General features: G+C 42.5%; 1 protein-coding gene across 3 annotated transcripts in view; it reads right to left on the minus strand.

Moving 5' to 3' along the window:
• The window catches only part of LOC148508280 (putative cation-transporting ATPase 13A4), a 192,108-nt gene that overhangs the window by 60,695 nt on the left and 118,317 nt on the right, over positions 1-13,096 (minus strand). For all 3 annotated transcript variants that reach the window (XM_088444738.1, XM_088444737.1, XM_088444739.1), the window contains 4 exons: positions 11,999-12,168; positions 10,535-10,660; positions 7,505-7,584; positions 6,422-6,464 (listed from right to left, as the gene is read on the minus strand). In XM_088444738.1, coding sequence (XP_088300864.1) covers positions 6,422-6,464; positions 7,505-7,584; positions 10,535-10,660; positions 11,999-12,168 — 419 coding nt within the window. The remainder of the gene's footprint in view (positions 1-6,421; positions 6,465-7,504; positions 7,585-10,534; positions 10,661-11,998; positions 12,169-13,096) is intronic.

Here is a 13,096-nt window from a genome sequence, read left to right on the forward strand (position 1 = left end):
TCGGGCTGTGTGACAGGGGGAAGAGTACAGGGAGGCCCCAGGCTGGGGGCTATGTGACAGGGTGTGGAGATAGAGAGTACAGGGGTCAGGGCAGAGAACATTGGCCGTGACACCGGGCAGCGTGACAGGGGGGCAGAGTACAAGAAGACACTAGGTTGGGGGCTGTGTGGTAGGGTGTGGAGATAGAGAGTACAGGGGTCAGGGCACCAGGCTGCGTGACAGAGTGGTGCCGTGAATGGGCGGAGCAATGACATTTTAAATTTGATCTTGGTCAATCAGGAATGATTGGCTGCCGATCCACAAGCCGCAATTGGCTCACGGCCAGCACCAAATTCAAAATGCTACCGCTTTCTCAATGGCTGCAGTTCAATATCACCCTCCTCAGTGTAGCACTCTAAGCAGTCATGTACCCTTCGTAATGGTAGGGCCAACTCTGCAGCACCAGGAGAGGAGGAGGACAGTTCCCCACATGCTGCTGGGAGATGTAGTTTGGCGTAGGTTTAGGTGCTTATCGCTGTGGTGCAATGAGCCTCACTCTAGTACTACAGAGACTATAATGCTGCTTCCCAAACATTATTAACCCAGACAAATCAATGAACGGCAGCCTAATAATAAAACCTTTGTGTCATATCCATCACTGCAGCGAGCGAATATAAGGCTCCATGGGGCCCTACGCGAGATTCTGGTTTGGGGCCCCATCAATACCACCAGTTACAAATGGAGAAACAAGGATGAAAATGGGAATACGATATTTGATATTCCAGGGAGAAATTCAGAGCTTCAATAGTCAGTTTCTGATGTGTGTTAACATATATATTTCCCCACAAAAATGCTACAGTATGCAGTGTCGGACTGGCACATGAAGGGCCCACCGGGGAATACAGTGAAAGGGCCCTATGCTTTGGGGTGCGATCAGTTACCACAGGGGATGAGGCCAGACCCAAAGAGACTGGGACAGACATTACATTAATATGTAATTGGCCCTCTAATAGAGTAGCAATGTATAAATCCAGTGCACAGTCTGAATCCTGACATTAAATCAAGTGGTGGGGCCCGCCGGGGATTTCCCCTGTACCCCTGTGGGCCAGTCCAACCCTGACAGTATGTGTTGCAATTTGCTTATATTATAGCCAGCTCCAAATACAGGGCCATAACAGGACTTTTCTGCACCCTGTGCTGGCCATGCATTCCCAAAAGTATGATGTCATGTGGAGGTGCTGGGGCTGGCAGTCCCGGTAATTACAGCTCTGAGCAGAGCATCCTCAGGATGCTCTGGGGCAGCTGTTAGAGCTGTAGGGTGTCTGCCTAGAGCATCCAGAGGATGCTACAGTGGCACTGAAGCAGCAATTCTGACTGCAGGGTGCCAGATGTAGGGGCCGTGGGTGAGCAGCGGTGCCTCCCACAAGGCTCTGCACATTGTGTGGTGGCACCACTCACACACCCCTAGTTACGGCACTGTGCTAATATAATCCAATAACCTAAAACGTATGATCTTCTTTGAATATTGAATTTATACAATATGGATTTGTAAAAAAAAAAATACAGAATGATCAGTATAGTATATACCGTTGTCCTGAATACAGATGTGACAGTCATCATCCTCACCTTCCACTTAAAGCTATTTGAAACTTGGCTTGAACATAATGGAGATGGATAAGACTTGGCAGCTCAGCCAATCATTAGTAGTCTGCATGTAATTAGTTAAGTGGGGAAGGCTTGTCTGACTCCATTGTTCAATGTCATTTAGCTATCAGATAATGTAATATGGAAAATGTTTCAGATGCAGAACAGACAAATAATTACAGTAGGTAATACTTTATTAGATTGTATTGTAATGTTACACATATCACGCTTCGGTAAATAAAATATTTCAAATATATCCATAGAACAGTAATTGGATCGTATATTTTTTTACATAAATCAATTTGCTATTTCCCATGTAAATGGCATAGGGGGAGATTTATCAAATGATGGAGAGAGAGAAAGTAGAGAAGCTAAAGTACCAACTAATCAGCTCCTAACTGTCATTTTTTTCAAACACAGCCTGTAAAATGGGAAGCGCTCAGCGGTTCTATATTAATACACTAAAGGGTGGTGTATTAAAAATAAATTTCAATTTATTACATGATAACTAATACTCATTAAATTAAATCACACAGAAACAAAGTGCTGTGAATATCCGATCCTTCTGAAGAAACTGCCAGTTCAATAGGCAGAGAAACGTGTCAATGCACCGGTCCCATGACTACCACTGACAGAGGTACCTTGTCCTATATTCCTCAGTGGATACACTGGAAACAGAAAACCCCTCTCTGTGTCCGCAGCAAACAGTGTGTTTTCCCACAGTGCTGCAACAACTGCACTTGAAAACGGCCCAGTGTGTTATATTGAAGTGAACCCTATATTCAACCATCCACTACAAAGATCCCTCAGGCGATGCTGATTAGGTTTCGTATAATAGAAGTGTATACCCTCGCTGAGAAGTCTCACAAAAACCTACCCCCACCCCCCATGCCACCCTCGCCCGGAACTTCACAGCGGAGGTAGGGAGAGCAACACTCGTGGACTCTTCGCGGAGTTTACAACAGTGGTGAGACCTAATCAATTTATTTTAATAAGGATACAGTGCACTGAACCCAATATTTTAAACTTTTCAATGTTTGTACATTGGGGATTTTGTCCAGTGAGAAAATAAGTCGGGAAACTTTACTGCATTCTGGCAGAAACAAAACTGCTCCTTAAGAAATCTGATACTAACTTACATAATGAATAAATCAATATTGATCTTAAATTTCAGCTGATACTAAATGTTCATTTTTCTATATCTGCAACAAATGTTACATTTCTGTAATCTTCTATAAGGCTGTGTGTCAGACTGCATTTTCCATCTACTGCATGGTGCTTTGAATGCTGAACAAAATTCACTAATTGTAAGATATGTGCCCGCTTTGAGATTTGTGTTTTTTATTCACAGCACTTTGTCTCTTTTTGTTTTTATTTCATGAGTATTAGTTATCGTGTAATAAATTGTCATTTATTTTTAATACACCACCCTTCCGTGCTGTGGTCTCCAACCTTAATTGAGGTGGGAGCTACTTGAGAAAAATGAGACGTCTTGAAGAGCCACATTTTATTTTTGAAAGCTAAAATCTGGCTAATAACCAAATTTGTCATAGAAAAACAACAATGCATTTACTGTATTAATACAGTGATAAAGCTACTAAGCTTTGGATGGAGATAAAGTGAACGGAGAGAAAGAACCAGCTAATCAGCTCCTAACTGCGATTTTTTAAACACAGCCTGTGACATGGCAGTTGGGAGCCGATTGGCTGGGACTTTATCTCCATTCACTTTATGGTCCCACACCCCCTTTTCAAAGTGCCCAATCTGTACCTCTGATGCCTGTTGTAAGCTGTCATGAGGGGGGGGGGGCAGGGTGCTTCTAGATATATTATGCTGGTAGGACAGTGAATGGCCTGGTCCCACACACACTTTTCAAAGTGCCCAATCTGTACCTCTGATACCTGTTGAGATCTGTCAGCGGGGAGCAGGGTTCTGCTGGATGAATTATGCTGGTGGGACAGTGGATGGCCTGTTCCCACACTCCTACCAAACAGTGCCCAGTCAGCGCTTCTCTTAACACACTGTAAGGTTAGAGCCATAAGGTGAGCTATCCTGCGTGCTACCGCCGTCGCAGTAAGGCGAGCTACCCTTATTGCGGCCACGGGTTGATGATTGCGGCTTTAGTGTATTAATTTAGAACCACTGAGCGCTTCCCTTTTTTCCTCTTTTTTTCTGTACATTTACATATAGAGAGCCCACATCTCTCTTAAAATGACAGCTGCTGTGTGTTTCTCTAACTTATACAGCTGGATATTATTAGCGCCTAGCTATGTGCATTTCTGTGCAAAGCTCTTCACAGCCTGTAAAATGACAGTTAGAAGCTGATTGGTTGGTACTTCATCTCTTTCCAAGTTATCTCTCTCCAACATTTGATAAATCTCACCTCTTACTGTATGTTGCATACACACGGTACGATCTGTACCACCAACAAATTGAAATATATCTTTCAGTGAAGCCATCCTGCCTCATCTCTGAACAAGTAAAGTTGACGATATCGTCCAATTTGGCCTGCATGTATGGACGATGAAAGATATATTTATAGGGAATGAGCATTGTAAGACATTGCAAAAAAGTGAACGATATGAATGATAACAATATGAACAATATCATTATCGTTCATATCGTTCATGAAAGTCGTACCGTGTGTACGCACCATAATTCATCAGAAAAGTGGTATTTGCATGACGATGTGCTACATCTATACATCTATAGTTGGCATAGTACCATGTGATCTTACCTTCTATTACCATTTTGTTCTATTACTTTGAATTATCTACCACCATGTAGTTTTTCAAATCTTATTGCTGCTTTTATTCTGAGTGCTGGGGGATTACTTTTTGTTGTTTCTTGTATAGACTAACCCCTCCCTTACATGCACCTGAGTGATATTACTGAAGTGATTGAGCAGCTACCAACATGTATTGCTGTATTGAGAGGCATAGATGGGACCAGCGTTTGGAGGGCATGCTGGTTCTTGTAGTGCCATTAGGAGGACTTAGGGGTGACTCCAAGGTAAGCTGGCTCTCAGTTCAGGTATATTTGTATGTGCCATTATCATGTGGCCTTATTTTGGCCAATTATATGACCAAAATTGGATATAGTTATCAGTTTTGGGGATGAGTTTGGGGTGCAGTGCCCCTTGGAGTTGGTATGGCTGAGCTGCTCTGGGGTGGCACACACTTTATTTAGCACTTTCACACATTCAAATTATTTTTTCTTCTTTTATTGTATATATATATTTATTTTTATTTTTTTTCTTGGCATTTTAATTACACCTTTCACCTATGTATCACCCATTAACACATAGGGCCTGATTCAGACCCACTCGCGAGCGGCTGTCCGAAAGTCCTTCGCTCGTTGTGTCTGATCAAAGGGGGCATGCTGTCGATGTTGATTGACAGCATGCCCCCTTTGGTGGGCGTGCCGGGGGCGTGCCTCCCTGACGGGGGCGTTCCTAAGGGAACGCCTACCGTCAGAAGCCGGCCCACTGACATCACTAGTGATGTCAGTGGGAGTGATTTTGGCTCTGATAGAGCCAAAATCACTCCGGGGCTTGCGGTTGAAAACCTCAACCGCAGGCTCCGGCTCACAGTTTCAATGATCGCGATGGTCACGACCATCGCGGCCATCACACTGCACGCTCGTATAGGCTGTGGGTGGTGACCCACAGCTATACGAGCGTCCAGGAGGACGCTCCATTTTTATGGAGGGCGGCCCTCATTCAGAGCGTGCGCTCTGCTCAGAGCGTACGGCTCTGAATGAGGGCCATAGTTTTTGCTTTATTCCTATTAACACATACTAACACTTTAGTCTCTCACTGGTGTGTTTCACTGGGGTGGCTGGCCTTCGCCGGCTTTATTGGGGTTCTGCACCCCAGACTCTGACCAAGTGATAGGGACCTCCGGTATCAGAGACGCCGTGACATGGCCTGAAGGCTTAGCCATATTTTTGCAACTGAGATCTCTGAATTATCTACCACCATGTAGTTTTTCAAATCATTGCTGGTTTCATTCTGTGCTGGGGAATTACTTTTTGTTGTTCTATTACTTTTTTTTAACATGAGTCAACAGGGATGATATATCATTAGATAAACAGTGATCTATATAAATTGACTATGTAGGTAGTTTCAATTTCCAAAGATAGATACAATTTTGAATTTAGGGCACTGATTCAGACCCGCTCGCAAGCGCTATGCGCTCGCGAGCGGGTCGATGTTAGGCCACTTCCGGCTCCTACGTGCGCATGCGCGAGACCCTGCTAGCGACGGGTGCCTCGTCGCTCCGGGTCTGGCACCAAAAGGGGGCGGCTGTCGATTTTGATCGACAGCTCGCACCGTTTTGGAGGCGTGGCGTGGGAGTGGCTTCACAAACGGAGGCGTTCCCATGCGAATGCCTGCCGTTTGTGGGCAGCCCCACTGACATCACCAGTGATGTCAGTGGGAGAGCTTCCGGCTCTAGTAGAGCCAGAAGCTCTCTGGGGTTTGCGGCCACGAGACCCTACCACAAGGGTCTTGTCACAAGCCCGATGGTCACTATGGTCTTGACCATCGTGACCATCATCCTGGCCACCCACAGCTATGCGAGCGGCCAGGACGCCGCTCCAAAAAAAAAAAAAAAAAGCCCTGATTCAGAGCAAGCGCTCTTTCAGAGCGTCCGGCTCTGAATCAGGGCCTTAGGCCATTATATTCATTTTAAAATGTATCTAGATTATGACTGCACAAAAAACACAATTTCAACAATTAGTGTCATGAAAACATAGCAAATTAATGTGTGTTATCTTATCTATAACATTTGCTTACCCCACAGTCATTGGCTCCATCTCCACACATCCCAACAAAGTATCTGAAGCAATGAATTGAACTTAATTAGAAGCTTGTGCAAATTGTATTTAGAGACATTTTACTTGTTTACTTACAGTAATATAGTAGCTATTGCATAAAGGGTTATTCTTTATAGAAAATGTTAGTGAATACTTTAATCTGATGAATAATAGGAAAGTGAATCAATTACAATAGTCAGTAACATGTAGATTTATAAAAAATAACTAGAATGCTTAGTTGCAACTGTGAGGTTCTGAATTTGTTGTGGAAACGGGGTGGTGATAGGAGCAGACACAGAAGCAGACTTAAATGAAAAAGTGGCGTTTTTAATAAGTGATTTAGAAGACATGGGAATGGCAAATGAAAAAGTCCAGGTATAGCACTAAAGTGCACTTTATAACTGTAGTGGGGGTTAATGAGAAAATGTCCAGATAGTGACAGGCAGGAACAGTCCAGTATACAAGTATGGTGAGCTGAAAACAGAATGCAGGTATGATGAGCTGTACCTAAATGCAGGCTTGGTAAGCTGTAACTGATGAAGACAGAAGTAGTGATGTCCAGCTGGGAGTGAAATGAAGCAAGGTGCAGGGAAACAGCAGGTTCAGGTACTCAGGTAAGTAAGAAGGTATATGGAGGGTGCAGGGTAAGTCCAGCAGGTTGGAGCAGGCAAGGTTCAGGTTAGGAGCGTATACAAGCAGGCAGGTAGCCGCAACTGAGAAACACGTTGCACTGGCAAAGGAAGGAAGGCTCTGGACCTTCCTAAATACTCAGTGCCACTCTGTGACTGGCTGGAATGAGCACATGACCTACCAGGATTGGACAGCCGGAATCACATGGCCGCAGGCAAGATGGCGGCACCCATGCCAACGGAACGGAAACCGCCAGACCTCACCAGGCATAGTGACAATGTGCCCGCACAGAACCACACGCAGCCAATGCCCCTCACCAAACACCAGCACCGGTGCCAGAGAACCCCCGCCATAACGACCTCACAGGTAATACCCGGTGACTACCATGCCGAGAAACCCTGGCCATGACAGCAACTTTTATCTTTATACTTACTCTAACTTTTGAAGTTCTTCAATAAGATTAGATTTTTGCCTCGGAGTCATTCTGGCAAAAATGGTCCCATTTAACAGTAACTTCAAGACAGGAAAAGTGTAAAAAAGGATGAGAAAAACTTCTTATGTTACAATACATATCTTCTAACATACTGTATGCATTGCACATATTATTCAGTTTATTATGAAGCACGTTACGGAAGCAATACTTTTGATGTCTAACAAGAACTAGGTAACTCATTTCCTTGCAAATTATATTTTTAATGCAAATAACAGCAATGTACCAACATGGGCTGATTTACAGTAATTCTGTTTATTTCAATTAGCTGATGAATACTGCATGCCATGCAACTCCTTTCACAGTAGGCTGTCCTGAGGCACCAAGGGGAGATATGTCAAACCTAAAGAGTACTAGAGGGGAAGTTGTACAACCAATCAGCTTCTAGCTATCATTTATCAAGCACATTCTATAAAATGATATATAGAAACTGATTGGTTGCTATGGGAATCTTCTCCAAATTTCCTTTTTATAAGCTTTGGTACATTTCCCCCAAGTCTCAGTTTGGGGGTAACTGTTTATATCAATGTCTTCAACAATATGGGTTGTGGTACACTGTGACTTATTTCTACAGGGTCATTATTGACATATTTATTTTTAGCTTTTTGTATACTTCAATAACTCTCTATTCAAAGGCTGATTTTACCTGCAGTCCTCCAGTAAATTCCAACACCTTCAGTGAGCCAGTCGGAGTCTGTGCACTGGCTTCACTAACAGTGGCTTCCCTAAGGAAGCGCTATTTGCTAATCACATGCTGTTCAGGCAGTCCCAGGGGAAGGGGTTTCTCTCCCTGGGACTGCCAATCCACAGTGCTATAGCAGAAAGTGATTATAATGGGAACTCCCCTGCCTTTCTGCCAGCCTTGCAAAGCTCTCTGGGCTGACCGACCAGTCTATCTTTTTTGTGCAATTGCAGTGGGTCTGGCAGGCGCAGCAACTGTCAGGACCGCTGACTGGAATGTAGCCCAGGCAGCTTCTCTCACCTAAAAAAGGTAGGAGCCACCACTGCTCTCTATTGTTTTGTATCCTATAAATACATAAGTACCAAAGCTCTACTTTGACAAATTTGTTGTTTTGTACAACTTGATACTGTTTTATGGTTCTCAATACTGCTAAAAGATGTCCTGAGCACCCTTATCACTAATTTGTAACACCCAGGACTGTTTTAATACACAGAAAGTGGAATCTGCCTTGACCCATCCAGAATAGAGGACTCACGACTTATCTTCCTAGTAATGCAGCCAAAATAGGAGAAACCATAAAATGTGATCCTAAAACAGATAACAAGTTGTACCAGAGGAAATATCAGGAAAAAATAAACAGTAAGTGCATTTTATAGGGTACAAATGCAGTTGCTACTATATATTACTGAAATTATGTGGGCCCACTACTGAGATATAGTATTTGCTAAGGGCTGACTCATCTATAAAAGAGGCCCTGGGGATACTATAATACTGTATGTCCTGTGCCACTATAGAGTGTAATACTATACAGATGTGTCATCTTACATCTAGCCTCAATACACCACGCAGCGCAACTTGCCCGGCATGAGTGAGCCGCCACGTGCTACTCAGAGTGTGGGCGTTTTCTTTTGCTGAAAATACGCCTACTGTAAGTCAAAATGAGATGTGACTAGGGCGCACCTGAGCCCGTGTGCTCCTGAGTCTGTATATGAACCACAACGGAACTTGGAATCAAAAAAGCTGCGGCCACTACATAGTAGCACATTGTATACAGATTCAGGGACTCAGTCGCACACAGATACTGTATACAACGGTCACATATCAAACTAATCAGCACAGACTGCTGGTCCGTTGTAGTCACATTTCGACTTAGGCACATTTTTGGTGAAAAAAGATGCAAAAAATGGTGCCCGGCGCTATCAGAGTCTCACAGGAACTGGCGCACCAAGAGGGGATTTTTAGAGCAACTGCTGCAAAGATGTCTCAGGTCACATCTGTATCTCTTATTGTTATGTCCTACAAATAATAACCAATTTGTATTTCTCAGATACAGTATATACATATATATATAATCTTTTGAATTATATCAAGCGTATAAGGTATTTGCCTAATTTTAACAGACTTTGGGCCTGATTCAGCACGGATTGCAATTGCAACTACGTACGCAGATCAAGTGATTGTTAGCCATTGCGCATGTGTATGCAGGTGCGTGGTGATAGCACTGAGATTATGCATTCAGACAGGAATCTATCGCAGAGCGAATGACAGGCTGTGAGAGTTTGCGGGTGGTGACGGGGGAGTGGTTGCAGAAACGCAGGCGTGCCTGTCCGTTTGAACGCCGTTGCATGGGCGTGCATAAATTAGCCACTGAAATCACATACGCAGTTTCAGAGCCTTCTGCGTGTGACGAGACTTGCAATTTCTGCAACGGGTCAGAACTGCTGTAGTTCTGTGTGACGGGCCGATGTGCTTCGATGTTACCGATGTATGCGCACATCTGCCCTTGTCTGATGTAAATATTAAGGAAGGAATGTATAAAATATTCTTGTTATAGGCTAGTAAATCATCTTGCAGAGCTCACCAATTAGTACAGGTTGTTTTTCCATAATCCATGTATCTTCTCCATGAGCTCTGCTGACAATCTAATTAATGTGTGATAATCCTTACAATTACAATACAGCAGCCATTGGTAAGGCATGTGTATGACTTCAGTGGGGGCAGCATATGACATCATCTGGGGGTGTGGTCAGATCCAGGTAGGTCCAAGAGTATGAGAGAGGGCAGGCAAAGAGGTTGCACGTGTCACACACTATGTTGCTTGAGGGGTTATATTTAAAGGTATTTATGACTTTGATATATTTGCTCCATAAGGTGCCCAAGGTGGCATATTTAAAGCCACATGTATAAAACAAAACATATCTTTTAATAAAAGATTGGGGTCTCAAATAAATTTGATTTAGCAATGTATCAACAGTGTATACCGTCAATCTAAGTTATAGTTCTATACTTACTTTAGGTAGCACATTGTAAAAGTGTTGAGTTATAATCTGGTAGGACTTTCCAGTCAATACAAAGTGAAAGTTCCCCAAAATAGTGGAGTTATGTATCCATCCATCACCAACAGCAATATGTGAATCCTGAAAAGAATATGTATTCCTGTTATTAAGACAAATTAAGGCACTTGGGGATATATTTACTAAAGTGAGAGTTTTTAGAAGTGGAGATGTTGCCCATAGCAACCAATCAGATTCTAGCTATTATCTTCTAGAAGGTACTAGTTACATTTGAATTAGAATCTGATTGGTTGCTATGGGCAATAGCTCCACTTCTAAAAACTCTCACTTTAGGAAATATACTACTAGGTATCAACATCCAGAGGCGTCACTGGGTCTGGTGACACCTGGTGCGCACTCTGATTATCCCTGCTTGCTGTAGGCATGTCCAGGTACAAAAAAGGAGGGGGTGGCTCATGGGGGATACTAATGACTTCACTACGGGGGTAGCCCAGCATTGCTGGAGATGCTGGGCTGCCCCCAGAGTCTGGGCTGTCGGCTCCTCTTCTATGACAGGAGCGGGGTGCTGCAGGAGAATGTAACATTGCAACACCAAGCTGCTGTCACTGCAGAGGAGCCAGCATTTTGGTGTCACCCACTCCGAGGGCGACACTTGAGTGCGGCCTGTACCCCCTCATGATGCTACTGTCAACATCACACAATTAGTAGCTATAATGCCACTAAATATAAAACATACACATTCATTTATTCTGGGTTGGAAATCTACAGTGCTCTACAATGCATTTGGCCAATATGTTTTAGGGGGAGATATATCAAATCTCAGAGAGAGATAAAGTGAAGTTGCCCATAACAGCCAATCAGCTTCTACAGTACTGTAGCTATGATATATCTAGCACAGTCTAAGAGATTTCAGACTTTTATGAAGTGGTAGCTTTTGTAAGCTGCCGCTTCCCGGCGGGTTGAAGATTAAAGTTTAAAACAGCACTCGTAGTCAGTGTACAGTCACTCTGGGCTTTACACTGACTGTGAGTGCAGTTTTAAATATTCAACTCCAACCTGCCTGGAAGTGACATCTTACATAAGCCACCGCCTCGTAAATAAAGACCGACAGTTAGAAGCTGATTGGTTGCTATGCACAACTTCCCTTTATCTCTCTCTGAGGTTTGATACATCTCCCCCATGTCTTATAAAACCCAGGAATCGTCCTACCAGACGCAGCTGTTTCATAAAGATGATTTGTCCAGGATCGGTTCCTACAGGGGATTCCCCCTATTGCTCTCGCCGTGCTTTTTACAGTATAGCATTAAATTCAAGGCAATGCAATTTGCAGAAAATTGGAATTTGGTAATAAAAATCGTATAACATAACAGTAGTAAAGCATAAATTTAATGAAGTCTTTCACTCCATTGAATTATACTGACTGCTGCTTTCATGTTATTTGAGAAAAAGTACAAAATATACTTTTGGCTTTGAAAGTTTTCCATTATTTTGGTTTTCCGTCATGCATTTCCAAGTAAGTGATGCAGGTAAATCATTCTCAGGTTCACAGGCCTCCAACATAATAATGTTACTGTTATCAGGAATCATCCCTGAATTTTTCCCAACTGTCACAGCTGTTTGAAGGTTGTCACCTATAACAAGAAGAGATACATTATGGTGTGTACAAGTAGTGACTCTATTCATTTGTATGAAGAGATTTTTACTTTTAGTAAAATGACATTGGAACTGGTAATAACAGCATGGAAAGGTATGTAACAGTGGGCACATTCGGTGAAATCTAAGGTTTGGTTTAGGAAAATAATTTATAATGATTGTTGAATGTCATCCTCTGGTATTTTCACAGCAACTGTACCATACACGTATACAAATTAATTATTCCAAACTCACTATTCAATAGATATAGGAAAAATGGTCAAAGCTGCAACCATTTATCCATACTGTCCACTTGCCGATTGACTGCCAGTGATTTTTAGGATTAATCATTTAGCAGTGATCAGCGAAAATTTTCAGGTGAGACATTTTTAATGGGGATTTTTTTCAGGGATATTTATTATTTGTACTATGCGGGCCTGTTTTGTATTATTTGTTGTTACTTTAAATAGTATAGACTGTGAAATCAGGGCAGATGCTGAAGTTCTTTTACTTTTATTTCCATTTCCGTATCTGCACTAATTTCACCATAAATCACAACTTTTGCCCTGAAATTTGTAATGAACAGAATTTTGGGGATTTCCTGTAACTTTACTATTCAGTGAGACTCTCTTATTCATAGCATTACACTTATAGGCTGACAGGAAAATACTGCAAATAACCAAAGTAATGTATTTACTGGATAAACAATTAGCATTATTTGTATTAATAGATACCTGTGTCCAAAATGTAACTGCCCATAAAATAGTGCAATGCTCTGGACCAAGTGATGACTACCATCCCCCATTGTAAGACAGTTATTTACTGCTCAATGAAACATATTGGGAAATATCAAAGGAAAAAGAGAAACACTATGTAACAATTTACTCTTTTTATAATTAAATTGATATAACTTAAAATAAACAAATT

The sequence above is a fragment of the Taudactylus pleione genome, unplaced genomic scaffold, assembly GCF_031769625.1.
Source record: "Taudactylus pleione unplaced genomic scaffold, aTauple2 ptg000372l, whole genome shotgun sequence".
NCBI lineage: Eukaryota > Metazoa > Chordata > Amphibia > Anura > Myobatrachidae > Taudactylus > Taudactylus pleione.